At 44.0% G+C, this 15,950-nt stretch overlaps 1 protein-coding gene across 1 annotated transcript in view; it reads right to left on the bottom strand.

Annotated features, from left to right (window-relative positions):
- Positions 1 to 15,950, bottom strand: part of TYRO3 (TYRO3 protein tyrosine kinase) — a 334,891-nt gene that overhangs the window by 240,356 nt on the left and 78,585 nt on the right. The window contains exon 2 of the mRNA XM_073608643.1: positions 1,123 to 1,318. Coding sequence (XP_073464744.1) covers positions 1,123 to 1,318 — 196 coding nt within the window. The remainder of the gene's footprint in view (positions 1 to 1,122; positions 1,319 to 15,950) is intronic.

Below are 15,950 nucleotides of genomic sequence, written 5' to 3'. Positions count from 1 at the left end.
GTAACTCCACCCTGAGTTACATGTCCATGTCATCGCGCTACCTGGAAGTTTAGGCGGATGCCATTTTAAATGCAACAAATTGTGCTCAATATTAAATAAAGTCTCAAATTCCAGTCCATGTCAAAGCAATCGATGATGTGGACATCTCGCTACCCAGAAGTTCAGGCAGACGCCATTTTACCTGCCTGGATGTGTTTTTATGCACATCTCTCATCTGATTTTGTGAGTGTTACTCCTTTTTTAATAAATATCAGCTCATATATAGTGTTTTTATTCAGTTGCATTACGTCGTGGGAGTTTGTGGTCCTATTGGCGGTCGCATTGGGAGAGGACACCTCTACTGTATCTGTGAGCCTTGCTGGAATATGCACACTACCCTTGTAACCCCAAAGTGTGTTTGACCTTCCTGACAGAGGGTCCCATTGTTCTGGTAGAAATGCACCTTATCTGGCTTGGTGGTGGTTGGCCTCTACTGTGGAGGGAACGCAATTTATCTAATCTCTGACCTCTGGCTACAGGATTCCTTAATTCATATTCTTCCTTCCGTCATCCTTTTTTTTATGCTATTTGGAATATATATCACTTGTTTTGACATGGACTGGAATTTACATTTACAATTTCAAATTACATTGACATTAGGTAGTCAATCTTATATGAAGATTGGACAGACCGATTTTGGAAAGTTTTGATGAATTGTCAGTAAATCTCTGTACCACTAGGGTCATCAATAGCAGCAAACAGTGGGTGATATCAGTCGAAATGGTTTTCCAAAGTTCAAAAATTTGAGGGAATCTCTCGTCTGTCAGGTGTCCCTAGGACGGGAAGGAAGTAGAAATGTCGGTTTGACTGCATTATACTTTTAGAAATATCACTGAAAGGTCCTTAAACAATCCAAATGGGCCCACTACATGTATTAAATACAATATGGGACAATTTTTAATACATGATTTTCTATTCCAAGTTAAGAAAAATATACTAAGCATGCCAAGTCAGAGGATCTGCATACTGATCTCAGTGTGGATAAAGGAGTGTCTATATATGGTAAACTTGCCAAGGTCTCTGTATGCCAAATAAGACAACAGACATTATTAACTGTAACCCAGTCTGGACAAGATACATCACCTGAGGAAGCTGGTCCAATGATCTTCATTCTTTGGAATGTACAACTGATCAGCACTCTGCACCGGAATACCATCCTTAAACCACTGGATCTCTGGTTCCTCCATACCAAGCAGGCTACAGTTCAGTTTGGCTTCTCGCCCTTGAGGCACTGTTAGATTGTACCCATGACCTGTAAACCGGAATCCAATTGTTTTCCCTAAACAAAACAGAAGGATAAAGAAACAGCTCAAATCAGCGCTCTTAACCAATATTAACAGTGCAAACTCATCAGCTGTTCAATGCTACCAAAACACAAGAGGGCCTAACATATCAACACGTTCTTTACCAGCCACCAATCACCATCAGATCTGTCCTGGAAGGCTAAATCATATTGGTGGCTATGAGGAAATAACTCTACTTAGTAAAACCATGAGGCTCAAAGGGTTTTGAGTGCTTATTTGGGAATGATTGCAGTATTGAAAGATGTTGTATGTAAATGACAGGCACTTACACGATCAAGTCAAACAGGCACATAAACTGTAAAGTGGAAGAAGAAGATTTTCTGTAAACTCTGCAAATGAGGAATTTTGAAAACATACTAGACAAAATCGGTTTTGATAATGCTACCCTATTTTTTTTTGTTGGAACTAAATTTTAGGGTTGTCCCGATACCACTTTTTTAGGACCGAGTACAAGTACCGATACTTTTTTCAAGTACTCACCGAATACCGATACTTTTTTTTAATGTCACGTGACAGTGTTTTTTTTTTTTTAACAGTGCTTTTTTTTTTGGGGGGGGGGGGGGGGGGAGGGGGTGAACGGTGTATGTGTGTGTGTTTTTTTTTTTTTAATTTACAATTTTTATTTTTTACAATAATTGTTTTTTATTCTTTATTGCAATATGTGTTTTTTTTTTTTTTTTAATCAGCCCTGTTGGGGGGCTTTGGTGAGATATCAGGGGTCTTAACAGACCTCTGATATCTCCCCCTTGAGACAGAGAAAGAGACAGAGGATAGAGATTCCCCAGTCTCTTTCTCTGCAGCCTCAGCTGCACTGAGAATGAATGGAGAGAAGACAGCGGCTCCTCTCCATTCATAAACTGACACATCGTAATCACAGGAGATTACAATGTTTCAGTTATGTGAATGGACAGAGTCAGCTGACTCTGTCCATACACAAAGGAAGGAGGATGAGGACGGCGGAACGGAGGGGGAGAACGGAGGGGACAGAGAAGGAGAACAGAATGGAGGGGACAGCGGAGAACCAGCAGAATGGAGGGGACAGCGGAGGGGGACAGAAAAGGAGAGGGGAACGGAGGGGACAGCGGAGGGGGACAGAAAAGGAGAGCGGAACGGGGGGGACAGCGGAGAGACACAGAGGAACGGAGGGGGCATGGAGGAGGATGCAGTGACAGTCAGCGGTGACCGATCACTGCTGTATGTCACTAAAGCAGCTGAAAGCCGCTGGGGGAGAATCTTGTAACTCCCCCACGCGCCGATCACAGCTGACTTCCAGGTATCGGGTGAAGCATCGGGAGCATTTGCCCGAGTACAAGTACTTGGGCAAATGCTCGGTATCTGTGCCGATACCGATACTAGTATCGGTATCGGGACAACCCTACTAAATTTGATAACTGACTGCAGGCTTAAGCTGGCCACAGATGGTTCGTATCTAGACAGGGCAGGGACGGGCTGAGATTCAAACCATTTATGGGCAGGCCGATTATACCAAAGTTGATCCATCGATCAACTTGGGTACAACCAGCATGTCAGATTTTTGGCATGCGATTGTTGCCAACAGCTATAATCACCATGTTCTCCCAGCAGGGAGAACATAATAGCTTTGTGGGAGGGATTCCCCCATCAACACTGACTGTTGATAGGGTAATCGAGCAATTTTCTCTCCTGCAACCAATGCATCTATGGCCCGTCTGAGATGAAACTTGAAGAAGTCTCTCCAACTTATTTTGGTAGCTTTGGTCTTTCAGGGTACAAGGCACATGTAGCAATTTGTCCCATCTTTCTACGTGTTCTCCAAGCTGTGCTAGTGTGGTTGTCAGTACCTCCCCCTACAGCTGTCTGACCAAGCAATTAGCAAGGAGAAAAATAAATAACTTATGATTCTTGATTGAGGATGATGGTCTCTGGCTCCATGTGCTTGCCCAAGGTGGGGGGCTATGCTGGTGGCCAGGAAGCACAACTTCATTGGTTGATAGGACACTGGTGACCCAGCCGCTTGCATCCTAGCAAAAGACAGAGGTAATGCAACATGGAAACTAGTTGGGTCCCTTCTAGCCAACACTCTTCTCCCCTATGCATGCTCACTGAGCAAGGAAATGTGGCAACTGAGCTCAAGGTAATACCTACAAATGGGTCTTCTATCAGGGGAGGAGCAGAGAAGCTAAAAAATTAGGAATAAAGTAGAGATATTCTTCACATTTCAATACCAATTCATTGGACAGTCCAATACAGATATTTGATGTTAATGTATGGACTTGGTTTTAAAGTGGTTGTAAAGGTGGAAGTTTTTTTTTATCTTAAAGCATCTATGCATTAAGATACAAAGCCCCCCTAATACGTACCTGAGCCCATCTTGATCCAGAGATGTTGCAGGAGTGTCTCAGCTCAGCGGGACTCTCCCTCCTCTTTGGCTGAGACGGCAGCGTGGTGCCATTGGCTCCCACTGCTGTCAATCAAAGTCAGTGAGCCAATGAGGAGAGAGAGGAGGCAGGGCCGGGCCACGGCTCCGTGTCTGAATGCTCGGGTGCCCCCATAGCAAGCTGCTTGCTGTGGGGGCACTCAACAGGAGGGAGGGACCAGGAGCACCGAAGAGGGACCCAAGAAGAGAAGGATCTAGGCTGTTCTGTGCAAAACCACTACATAGAGCAGGTATTACATGTTTGTTATTTTTAACAAAAAAAAAAAAGACTTTAATATCACTTTCATTTTTTTAATGCTCATGAGAGCTCTTCTTTAAAGAATACTGTTAAGAGTTATAAAAGTTTATATGGGAGAGCTAGAAGAACTCAAGTTTTTATTGCTGTCTGTTTTACAGTTTTCACCAGAACCGGAGCAGAGGTTAAATATTTTACTAAGGGTATTTGTTCCATTAATAATTTTCTAAAAGAGATTTACCCTATGCTTTGGTATGCAACTTCAGAGCAGGATAAAGAGGGCAATCTCCCCAAAGGACCGCTCACTGGATATTTTCTCTTTTTCAGACCATTCTCTGTAAACCCTAGAGATGGCTTGCATGAAAAGTAGATTAGCGGTTTTTGAAATACTCAGACCAGCCCATCTGGCACCAGCCACCATGCCATGTTCAAAGTCCCTTTCTTACGTATTCTGATGCTCGGTTTGAACTTCAGCAAGTCGTCTTCACCACGTCTAGATGCCTAAATGCATTGAGTTGCTGCCAAGTGATTGGCTGATTAGCAATTTGTGTTACCAAGCAATTGAACAGGTATGCCTAATAAAATGGCCGGTGAGTGTATGTATGTATGTATGTACAAACACATACACACGCAAATATACACAAACATCCCCAAACCTGAACTTCAAGCAAACAGAAGTGTTAAAACGCTTATAATGGGTCTATTTTAGTCACCAAATATTTGTAACACTGCAACCATTTTTTTTTTTAGGGACAGGATTGCCTGATAAACTGCACAGTCATTAATTCAACCCCCACTGCAGCAGCAGCAGCACATCTTAGTCAGGAATGCATTTCCAAGTCTTCAGACTGTATCATAACTGTGTAGCTACACTCTAACCAAATTATCCCTCTGCTCTCTCCTCCTCTCAGCAAGTTCTCCATCAAGTCCAATTGGCTCAAACTGCTGCCATTCCCTCTCATAGTCTGTGAGATGCTGTTTGGGTGATTAGAGGAGGCTTTTATAAAGATTGGTTGCCAAAGAAACAGTGAATTATTTTAATTACTACATAAACTAAATGCTTTTTTAATACATCTGTATGGAGATCAGCTATACCTACAGAAAAGATAACCGCTGAAATTACTCTAAGATCCCGTAACAGTCTCGGGATGGAAGCAGTACATGCAAGGAAACCTGAAAATGTTAATATGATTAGCTCTTTCTATATAACATGAACAGCAAAGGACACTGTAAGATCAAAACACTTAGGGAATTAAAAGGAATATGGCTGGATGTGATAGATTTTACAATTACTCTTGCAACTATTTTTTGTGTCACAATCCAAACAAAAACAGCAGGAAATGGGACTGAGTTCACAACCCACATTATTAGATGTGCATGTTCAACCTGTATGTTCACATTCCCAACAGATATTTGGTCTAATTCTTGTACAATAAATTCCACCGTGCAACCCTCTTCTGTCTGGGTTCAAGGTACCTGCGGACTTGGTCTTTCAGGTAGAAACCACCGCATACAAAAAATGTTGCAGCCTTGTATAACACATCAATAGAGGTTTCCTCATTCACACTTTCATTGACATTTGACAGATTTGAAAACAACAAAGCTTTGTGTCACAAAAAAGCTCAAGCTCCAAAACTTCAGCAATTTACAGTTTGGCAAGTCTTTCAGTAAAATCTATTATTTTGCTTTTAGGTGAAATAAAACAGAGACAGATCGAAAATAACATTGTAATGGCAGCATAAGGTCATCTGATCAGTGATCGCCAAACTTTTTGACCTCAAGGACCACTAAACTCACATTTCTGAATGCAGTGTACCACTAACATGAATGTATATGACTCATGCATACAATACTTTGGCTCTCTTCCCCCCTCCACCTGGACCACACTGCTGCCTTTTTCACACACACAATGCTCCGGGCTCTCTGCCCCCCTCCACCTGGACCACACTGCTGTCTTATACACACAATTCTGCATCTCTTTGCCCCCCTCCACCTGGACCACACTGCTGCCTTATACACACAATGCTCTGGCTCTCTGCCCCCCTCCACCTGGACCACACTGCTGCCTTATACACACAATGCTCTGGCTCTCTGCCCCCCTCCACCTGGACCACACTGCTGCCTTATGCACACACACACACACAATTCTCTGGCTCTTAGCCCCCCTCCACCTGGACCACACTGCTGCCTTACACACACAATGCTCCGGCTCTCTGCCCCCCTCCACCTGGACCACACTGCTGCCTTATACACACACAATGCAGCAGCTCTCTGCCCCCTCCACCTGGACCACAGTGCTGCCTTATACACACACACACACACACACACACACACACACAATTCTCTGGCTCTTAGCCCCCCTCCAACTGGACCACACTGCTGCCTTACACACACAATGCTCCGGCTCCCTGCCCCCCTCCACCTGGACCACATTGCTGCCTTATACACACACAATGCAGCAGCTCTCTGCCCCCTCCACCTGGACCACATTGGTGCCTTATACAATTTGCCAACTTTCTGCCCCCACCCCCCACCTTCTGCATCACACTGCTGCCAGACTCCTTTATTGCATCTAATTTCTTTATCCAGCCTTCTGCTTGAGCTCCATGCTCCCTCCCACAATCTGTGATTAGCACTGCGATTGGAAGTCCCCTTCTTCACCTCCCTGCACTACTCCCGGTGCCTCCCTCTGAGTTCACAGCAGCCGGTACTACAGAGGAGGCATCGGGTATCAATGCTCACTGACAATGCTCTCAACGCACATTGAGAACAACACTGGAAACATAGGGCAATATACATCCACCACAATGTTGATTTGCGGGAGAACCCATGGGGTGCCACCAAAATTTTCTAGTGGACCATCAGTGGTCCACGGACCACTGGTTGGCAACTGCTGTGCTGTCAATGTCCTCACCTATCTGCTTTGCAATATCACCATCATCAGTGATCAGTTACCAACCTCAGTCCTCAAGTATCCAAAACATGCCACGTTTTGGGAACTTCCTTGAGATAAATTAGCTATAATAAACACCAAGCCATTGACAGTGATTTAAAGCAGTGGTTCTCAACCCTGTCCTCAAGTACCCACAACAGACCATGTTTTGGGAATTTCTCTTAGATAAAATAGCTGTCCAAAATACCAAGCCATTGACGCTGATTTAAAACACCTGGGCAAGATAAAGGAAAACTTGCAAACATGGCCTGTTGTGACTACTTGAGGATAAGGATGAGCTCTGGTGTGTTCGCACACTCCGTGTGCAGAGCCCGCCAGGAAGTCGGCAAGGCGCTACGCTAATCACAGGCAGTGGGACATTTTCCCGATGTGCGGCTGCAGAGATTGGGAAATGTCTCACTGCCTGTGATTAGCGCAGCGCCGTGCTGACTTCCTGGCGGGCTCTGCACGTGGAGTGTGCGAACATGCCAGAACTCATCCTTACTTGAGGACAGGGTTGACAACCACTGATTTAAAACACCTGTGCAAGGTCAAGGAAATCCTGAAAACAATAGCTGTAGGGCAGGGATCCTCAAACTACGGCCCTCCAGCTGTTGCGGAACTACACATCCCATGAGGCATTGTAAAACTCTGACATTCACAGACATGACTAGGCATGATGGGAATTGTAGTTCCTGAACAACTGGAGGGCCGTAGTTTGAAGACCCCTGCTGTAGGGGGTACTTGAGGCATTGAAAACAAGGCCAACATCACACTCTATCAGAGGAAGAACCAAGTTGAAACCACATTGTGCTACACATAAACAGAACTTGCAAAAGTAAGTATTAACATGTCGTGCCGGCAACTCAACGCTTACAAGACTAGGGGCTGAGCCTTTCTTTCAGATTCTAATATCTAAAATTACAGAGCGAGACTATGGGATCCATTATACAGAATCTGCATGTTAATCTGATTAGAACTTCCCTCCCTCCTCTCTGTTTTCCATAAGACTGTCACTAATGGGAATGTAGGTGGAGATATACGGAGGATTCTGTTAGTCATTGCATGATTTTTGGCCTATCATTTCTGTCGGAATCAAGCAACAAGCCTGATGTCACCAACACTGACAGAAAACTCAGGGCGGCACCACCAAAACAAACTGAAATGTAATAAAATAAAAACAAATTAATGGCAATGACATGAACTAAATAAAGAGAGTCACCTGGGATGGTAGTCAACCATTAGGCAATGACCTGGCTATCAAAAGAGGATTTCCCAAAAAGAATATCTGTGTACTTTGACATTTTATCAAAAGAGAAACTCCACTGGGTATTGATTTTAATGAGGTGCTGTGGAAATTTCCAAATATAAGCAAGAAGGAATAAGCAGTGCAAGAAGCCAATTCATTAACGTGTGGACAAGAAGCATGCTGATAAAAAGAGAAAGCAGAGTAACAAGAAGATGAGCTCACCATTACGCTGCTCCTCTGTTCAATGTCAAGTCATGAACTGGGGCAGTGTTGGACTGCATAACATTTTTAATATAGATCTTTTAGAACTATTAGGAAATAATGACTGGACATTTCTGGATGGCTAGTCTATGTTTGGCATAAACAAAAAATTATTGCACAGGTAGAAAAATAAAATGAAAATTAAAAAGTGTAAGCTGCCGGCAACAACACAATAGGACCATTTGTGATATAACAGAATAAGTAACAAAAAGTTGCCGCACTAAACATTCAAAATAAATGAAGAAACTGTTCTCCATAGTAGAAAGAAATGGTGATTACAAGTAAAATTCCCTAATAAGTGTCCAATTTAGGTGAACAGGTAAACGTAAGTGCCGATCATCCAGGTGCACCTCCACCACAAGACACATAGAATGCCTCCTTACCGGAAACCTAGACCCCAAATTATAAGATTCTACACAAATGTGGTTTATAAGCACAGAAGATCTAATTGGCTCCCTCTGTTATGCTGAAGGCGATAGTGTCATGGCTGATGGAAAGGATCGCTCTGTATCAAAGCCCATGGGAAAGAGATAAAAAATGCCCACATAGTGTAAAATTGTAGAACAATTTATTGGAAGACAAGGATGCTAAAAACTCACAGAAATCCAGTATGTAGTTATCAAAGGTTCCCAGGAACCTATCTGCATGTACACAAGTTTGACGTGTGTGGTAGCATCACAGACATGGATGTCCTCTCTGATGAAATGCATAGAGAGGAGTCCATGTCTGTGACGTTATCATGCATGCCAAACGCGTTTACATGTGGATTGGTTCCCGGGAACCTTTGACAACTACATGATGAATTTTATCTGGATTTCTGTGAGTTTTTAGCATCATTTTCTTCTAATAAATTGTTATATAGTTTTAATATACATGGGCGTTTTTAATCTCTTTCCCATAGGCTTTGATACGCAGCGATCCTTTTCATCAGCCATGCCACTATCCCCTTCGGCATAACAGAGAGAGCCAAATTAGATCTTCTGTGCTTACAAACCAAATTTGTGTAGAATCTTATATTTTGGGGTCTAGGTTTACGGTAAAGAGGCATTCAATGTAAATATGTGGTAGAGGTACACCTGGGTGATCAGCACTTACATTTACCTGTTCACCCAAATTGGACACTTATTAGGAAATTTTACTTGTAATCATTGTTTCTTTCTACTACGGAGAACAGCATGAACCGTTTTCTTCATTTATTTTGAATGTTTAGCGCAGCAACTTTTTGTTACTTAGTCTATTTGTGGACATCAATAGGCCATTTGTGGCCACTGCTGAGTTATAGCCTTAAAAACCAGTAGAACAGGATCATCTTGCAGGACGTATGGCAGGGGAGTCTGAAGGAAGATCCCATCTCTTGGGAAAAGGATCCACACATATATGCTGTCGTTGTTGTATTTGCATCAAAGCATATTTGAGGATTTCTGCAGAACTAAAGATTATCTGTCAAGGTGTCCCATCACTGGAAAAAGAAAGGGCAGGCGATGGTATGCTTTTCTGGCCTCCAAAAGGCATTGGCCATTTTTTAGTGCAAACCAATAAACTATTTGAACTGTTATCTGGTTTGATGCATGTCTTTTCTGATGATGACCTATGTCAGAGAGCTTGCTCACATTGTGTCAATGACCTTGCTTTGTGCACTGGTCCAAATCATTTGGTGGAGGGGGGATTATGGTGTGATTATGGGGATGGTCAATTGCTGTTCCAACATGACTGCGTACCAGTGCACAAAGCAAGGTCCATAAAGGCATGGATGAGCGACTTTGGGGTGGATGAACTTGACTGGCCTGCACAGAGTCCTGACCTCAACCTGATAGAACACCTTTGGGATGAATTTGAGTGGAGACTAATGCACTTCTGGGAGAATGGTCAAACATTCCCATAGACACTCTCCTAAAACTTGTGGGCAGCCTTCCCAGAAGACTTAATGCTGTTATAGCTACAAAGGGTGGGCCAACTCAATATTGAACCCTATGGACTAAGATTGGGATGCCATTACAAGTTCATGTGCTTGTAAAGGCAGGTATACCAATACTTTTCACAATATAGAGTAGATGTTTACCGGCATATTAGAAGAGAAGCGTTTACAGGCAAAAAAAAATTATATATATATATATATATATATCTCACCAGCGTGTTCAGAAGAGGAGCTTTTGAGCAAAAAAAAAAAATATGGCAGACACATGTAAATGCATCTCAATGCGCTTAAGCGCTAGACACATTTGGTGTTTGAACGTTAATTTCTTCCAATGGCCAGAATAAACCAATATTCTGGCCAATGGAATCCATTAATGCTCAAACGCTTGACATGCTTAAACGCACGTGCAATGTGCAGCTTTGGGTGCATTTTTTTTAATCCGCTTTTTCCTGACAGGAGTAAAAGGCATTCATAGGAGAAACACCCTGTGTTCATGAGGCCTTATAATTACTATTAATATTATCAGAGCACTCACAGATCAGCTAAATTCAGGAACAGGCAAGATAGAATAAATATTGATGACTGGGATACAGAAGTGGCTTGAATGATGCTGGCCATCAGATTGAGGTCATCTAGTGGCAGAAAAATAGTACTGTGCAGGAAATCTGCGGATTGAATGTGGATATTGCAGCAAATGCTGGTTTTGTTGTTTTATCTTTGCATGGGCTATTCATTTTTGTCTGGAGGTTCGCTTTATTTCTTAACAGAGCACACAAAACATGATACTTTAAAGTGGTTGTTACCTTTCAAACCCCTTTCACTGCCAGACCCTCTGTTTTATCCAAGGATAATGCACTGTATAAGTGTTTTTTTATAAATTTAGCCTCTAAATACCTATTTTGCAGCTACGTTCAACCAGGTCATGTGATTTCCAGCTGCTCTGCTACTCCAATCCAAGGCTACAATGGGAGGGGCCGAGATCTCCCTTTGACGTCACCCAGACAGGCCACACGCCCCTCCCACTGTAGCCCTCGATCGGTGTAGCAGAGTGGCTGGAAGTCACGTGAATGGCCTGAATGTAACTGCAAAAAGGGATTTAGAGGCTTTGTTATAAAAAAAAAAAAAACACTTATACAGTTAATTATCCCTGGATAAAATAGAGGGGCTGCCAGTGACAATTATTAAACTTTTTTTAAATACTGATAGTGGAAGGAAGGGGGGGGGGGAGACACAGGCACGGAGCTAACAGGCAGGGAGGGAGGGGTGAGGGGGACAGAGGAGAGCTGTGGATGACAGAGGCATGCAAACTGACCACAGTAGTCGGGGCTCAGCAGGCATGATTAGATTGGTCAAGACACAGAGGGGGGACACAGGAAATGGCAGGATCAGCCAGGTTTTTTTACAGCGTAGAGAGGGGCAGGTGTCAGGGCTGGGCTCTCAGCCCTTTCTTCTCTGTGCTCAGCTGTCGGTTAATTGCCAGTACTCATCGTTGCACAGTGGCTCACCTGTTGATCATCTCCTGCTCGTCAGTCAAGCCCGCAGCCAGCCCCTTGTGGCTAAGTAAACTGCCTGGTTCATTTCATGAATTGCCTTCGCCTTGGTCAACATATCTAGAGACTCTCTGCTATGTTCCTGTTGAAGACTTGCCTGGCCTATGTCCCTTCTGTTTCCTGATCCTGTCTGCTACCTCCGACTACACTGATCTCTGGCTTTGCGGTTTCCTGGATTGTTCCAACTACTCGATTTGGCTACTGAACCCTGGCTATGTTTTGACTACGTTTACCAGTAGCATTTTTACCAATTTATTAAAAGGTGTGATTTTTACTGCATTTTCGGTCTCTGTCTGTTTCATGGTTCCTGACAGCAGGTTACACAGCACAAGCACGGTGCTGTTTAACCACTTCCCGCCCGACCTATAGCAGATTGACGGCCGGGCGGTGGTTCAGTTATCCTGACGTCCTTCAGGATAACAGCCGCCGCGCGCCCTTGGGGGCGCGCATCGCGGCGATCGGTGGAGCGGTGTGTCAGTCTGACACACCGCTCCACCGATCTTGGTAAAGAGCCTCCGGCAGAGGCTCTTTACCACGTGATCAGCTGTGTCCGTTGATCGGCTTTTCCTCACTCGCGTCTGACAGACGCGAGTAGAGGAGAGCCAATCGGTGGCTCTCCTGACATGGAGAGTCTGCGCTGATTGTTTATCAGCGCAGCCCCCCTCGGATGCCCACACTAGACCACCAGGGAAGCCGCCAGGACCACTAGGGAAGGGGGCAACATGTGGATGGCCAGGTATGTACCCCATGGCCATCCACATGTGCAAATTATGCCTGATCTGTGCCAGTGCCCACAAATGGGCACTGACTGGCACCATTATATATCAGTGATGCCCAGCAATGCCACCCATCAGTGCCACCAGTGTCATCAGTGCCACCCATCAGTGTCCATCGGTGCCACCTGTCAGTGCCCATCCGTGCCACCTATCAGTGCCACCCATAAGTAACCATCAGTGCCACCCATAAGTACCCATCAATGCCACCTATAAGTGCCCATCAGTGCCACCTATGAGTGCCCATCAGTGCCGCATACCAGTGCCACCTATCAGTGCCCATCAGTACCAGTTAGTGACAACTTATCAGTGCCACCTCATCGGTGCCCATCAGTGCAGCCATATCAGTGTCCGTCATTAAGGAAGAAAACGTACTTGTTTACAAAAATTTTTAACAAACAGAGAAAAACTTGTTTTTTTTCAAAATGTTCGGTCTTTTTTTTTATTTGTTGCGCAAAAAATAAAAACCACAGAGGTGATCAAATACCACCAAAAGAAAGCTCTATTTGTGGGAACAAAATGATAAAAAATTTGTTTGGGTACAGTGTTGTATGACCGCGCAATTGTCATTCAAATTGCGACAGCGCTGAAAGCTGAAAATTGGCCTGGGCAGGAAGGTGTCTAAGTGCCTGGTATTGAAGTGGTTAATCTGCTATAAAAAAACAGGAGATCACTTTTTTTCTTTTTTTAAGGGTTACAAACACTTGAATAGTTATCTTGCTACTAAACTTAGCAAGAATATGCTTTCTGCTTACTGAACTGTGGTCATTGCTATACAGAAACCTTATATATTTACAGGGGTGTGTAGACTTTCACTATCCACTGTATAATTGCAGATTTTCTATTGTAGCCTGTTGGCTGCAGAGATAATGCTGTCGCCACATAATCTATACACATATCCTGATCAAAGGCAGTTTACAAAAAGACTCCATTCTACATTTTGAATTGTCTGTGACTTGAAAGCACAACAGTCTTTTGCAAATTTGCTATGAGGTTACTTCATACACAAAGCAAACAAGCAATCACAAATATTTTAATAAAAACAACCAATATGTACCTTTTCGTGCAATGCGGCACTTACTTTCCGGTGGCAGACATTCAGCCCTGATAGTCACACATTTGCACACCTGAAGCCCAATCAAAGTACTGGATTAATTTCCAATAAATCCTCAGCAATTAATTTATTTTTAGCCCATAGAATAGGGATTACTTTTGGAATTGAATGTATCCTTCAGACGGGGTATGTTTTCTGATCTCTGCTTATAGTCTACAGACATTAAATGACAGCTGTCGGAACCCAGATCAGGCTGGCTGTAGTGGAGGGGTGGTGTTGGGGCACTTGAAAGTGTGGGTTATATACTGGATCCCAATCGTTGTGATCAGATGATAAATCAGCATTATCATCTGCTCTACCCTCTCACTACAAACATTTGTAAACTTGGCCAAACCAAGCTTAATGGCTCGTACACACAATTAGAAAATTGTACCAAAAATACCGCTTTCGAAGCGATCGTATGATAATATGATCATTAGTACACAGCTTTCGAGAGCCAATCGCAACAGTTCATCCGATATTATCCAATGGGGCAAGCACAAAAATTTGTCGTTCAAAAATACAATACAAATACACTACAACACACTACATAACTTCCAAATTTTTATTCTGTCATACAAGAATTTTCATAACTTTAGTAAAACCTTCATTTTAGATATGAGATTAGCATGCAAAAAAAAAAAAAATAGTGTGTACTGGGCATAAAAGTTAGAAGGGCTCTGATAGTTGGCTGCACCGAGAGCAGCTGGATTGTGTATGTAGTTTTAACTGTCCTCCGTGTACCTTGCAGAATGTTTAACTACTTGCCACCTGCCAACAGTAGTTTTCCTGCGGGCGAGCTGCACAGGTATGCTGGATAACATACCTGGAATGTCGCTATCTGTTAGCCTGTCAGTGTCAGTTAGTGCCAGATTGCTTGCCACCCTATCACAGTTCCACTATTAAGTTGCTGATCACCGCCATTACAGTATAGCGTTTATAGCGGTGCTAAATCCAGTATATTAGGGCTGTTGAAATTAATCGACGAATCGATGCATCGGCATCCAACCGTCCACGATGCGGCATCGATGCTATAGCTTTAAGGCATTGATTGAGGATGACGTCATCCTCGCGCCGCATTATGCCCCGCCTCCGCGACCGAACGGAGCCGAAAGCCATCGAATAGCCGCGGGAGTAAGCCGCGCCTGCTTTTCCTGCTTGCTGCCCCTGACTGATGTCATCCCCCTGCTGCCCTGCGAGGAGCGGCGCTGTGTGCATGTTCGCAGGAACATGGAGCACCAGTGGCTGGAGCTGCTGCTGGTAAGAGTGGCGGCGGCCGGCTTGTGGAGCACGGAGCTCCAAGGAGGAGAGTGGAACCGCGGCATGTCAAGCAGGTGTGACGGAGATGAGGAAGAGAGTGGAGCTTTGGCATATCAAGCCAGGTAAGGGGGCCGCATAGAGGACACCTCTGCTCTTCCCCCACCTCTACACAGTGAACATGCAGATAGGGCAATAAAACAAAAAATTGTGTGCAGTGCTTTGTGGTGATAATAAATACACAAAAAAGTCTTACTTATTCAAAGTAATTCCAGTGCTGAGTGTTCTCTGCTGTGTCATTCCTGATTTCTGGTGAATGATTTGAACACAGCAGAGAACACTCAGCACTGGAATTACTTTGAATAAGTAAGACTTTTTTTGTGCATTTATCACCACAAAGCACTGCACACAATTTTTTGTTTTATTGCCCTATCTGCATGTTCACTGTGTAGAGGTGGGGGGAAGAGCAGAGGACTGTGTGGATGCTGGTCAAGAAGGATGGGAATTGGTCCGTGATGACACTGGGCAGGGGAGCGCTATGGTAATAGTATTATGTGGGACAGGTTAGTGGTGAGGGGGGCGGGGTATTATTCATCTTGGATAGGACAGTCTGACACCTCCCTTACCACGTCCAGCAGGTCTGCAGTCTCTGACCATCTCCTGTATCATGTCTGCAGTCTCTGACCATCTCCTGTACCATGTCTGCAGTCTCTGACCATCTCCTGTACCATGTCTGCAGTCTCTGACCATCTCCTGTACCATGTCTGCAGTCTCTGACCATCTCCTGTACCATATCTGCAGTCTCTGACCATCTTCTGTATCATGTCTGCAGTCTCTGACCATCTCCTGTACCATGTCTGCAGTCTCTGACCATCTCCTGTACCATGTCTGCAGTCTCTGACCATCTCCTGTATCATGTCTGCAGT

This window comes from Aquarana catesbeiana, linkage group LG13 (genome assembly GCF_042186555.1).
Source record: "Aquarana catesbeiana isolate 2022-GZ linkage group LG13, ASM4218655v1, whole genome shotgun sequence".
Lineage (NCBI taxonomy): Eukaryota > Metazoa > Chordata > Amphibia > Anura > Ranidae > Aquarana > Aquarana catesbeiana.
The sequence above is the reverse complement of the archived record's forward strand: the minus strand, read 5'-3'. Positions and strand labels throughout refer to the sequence as shown.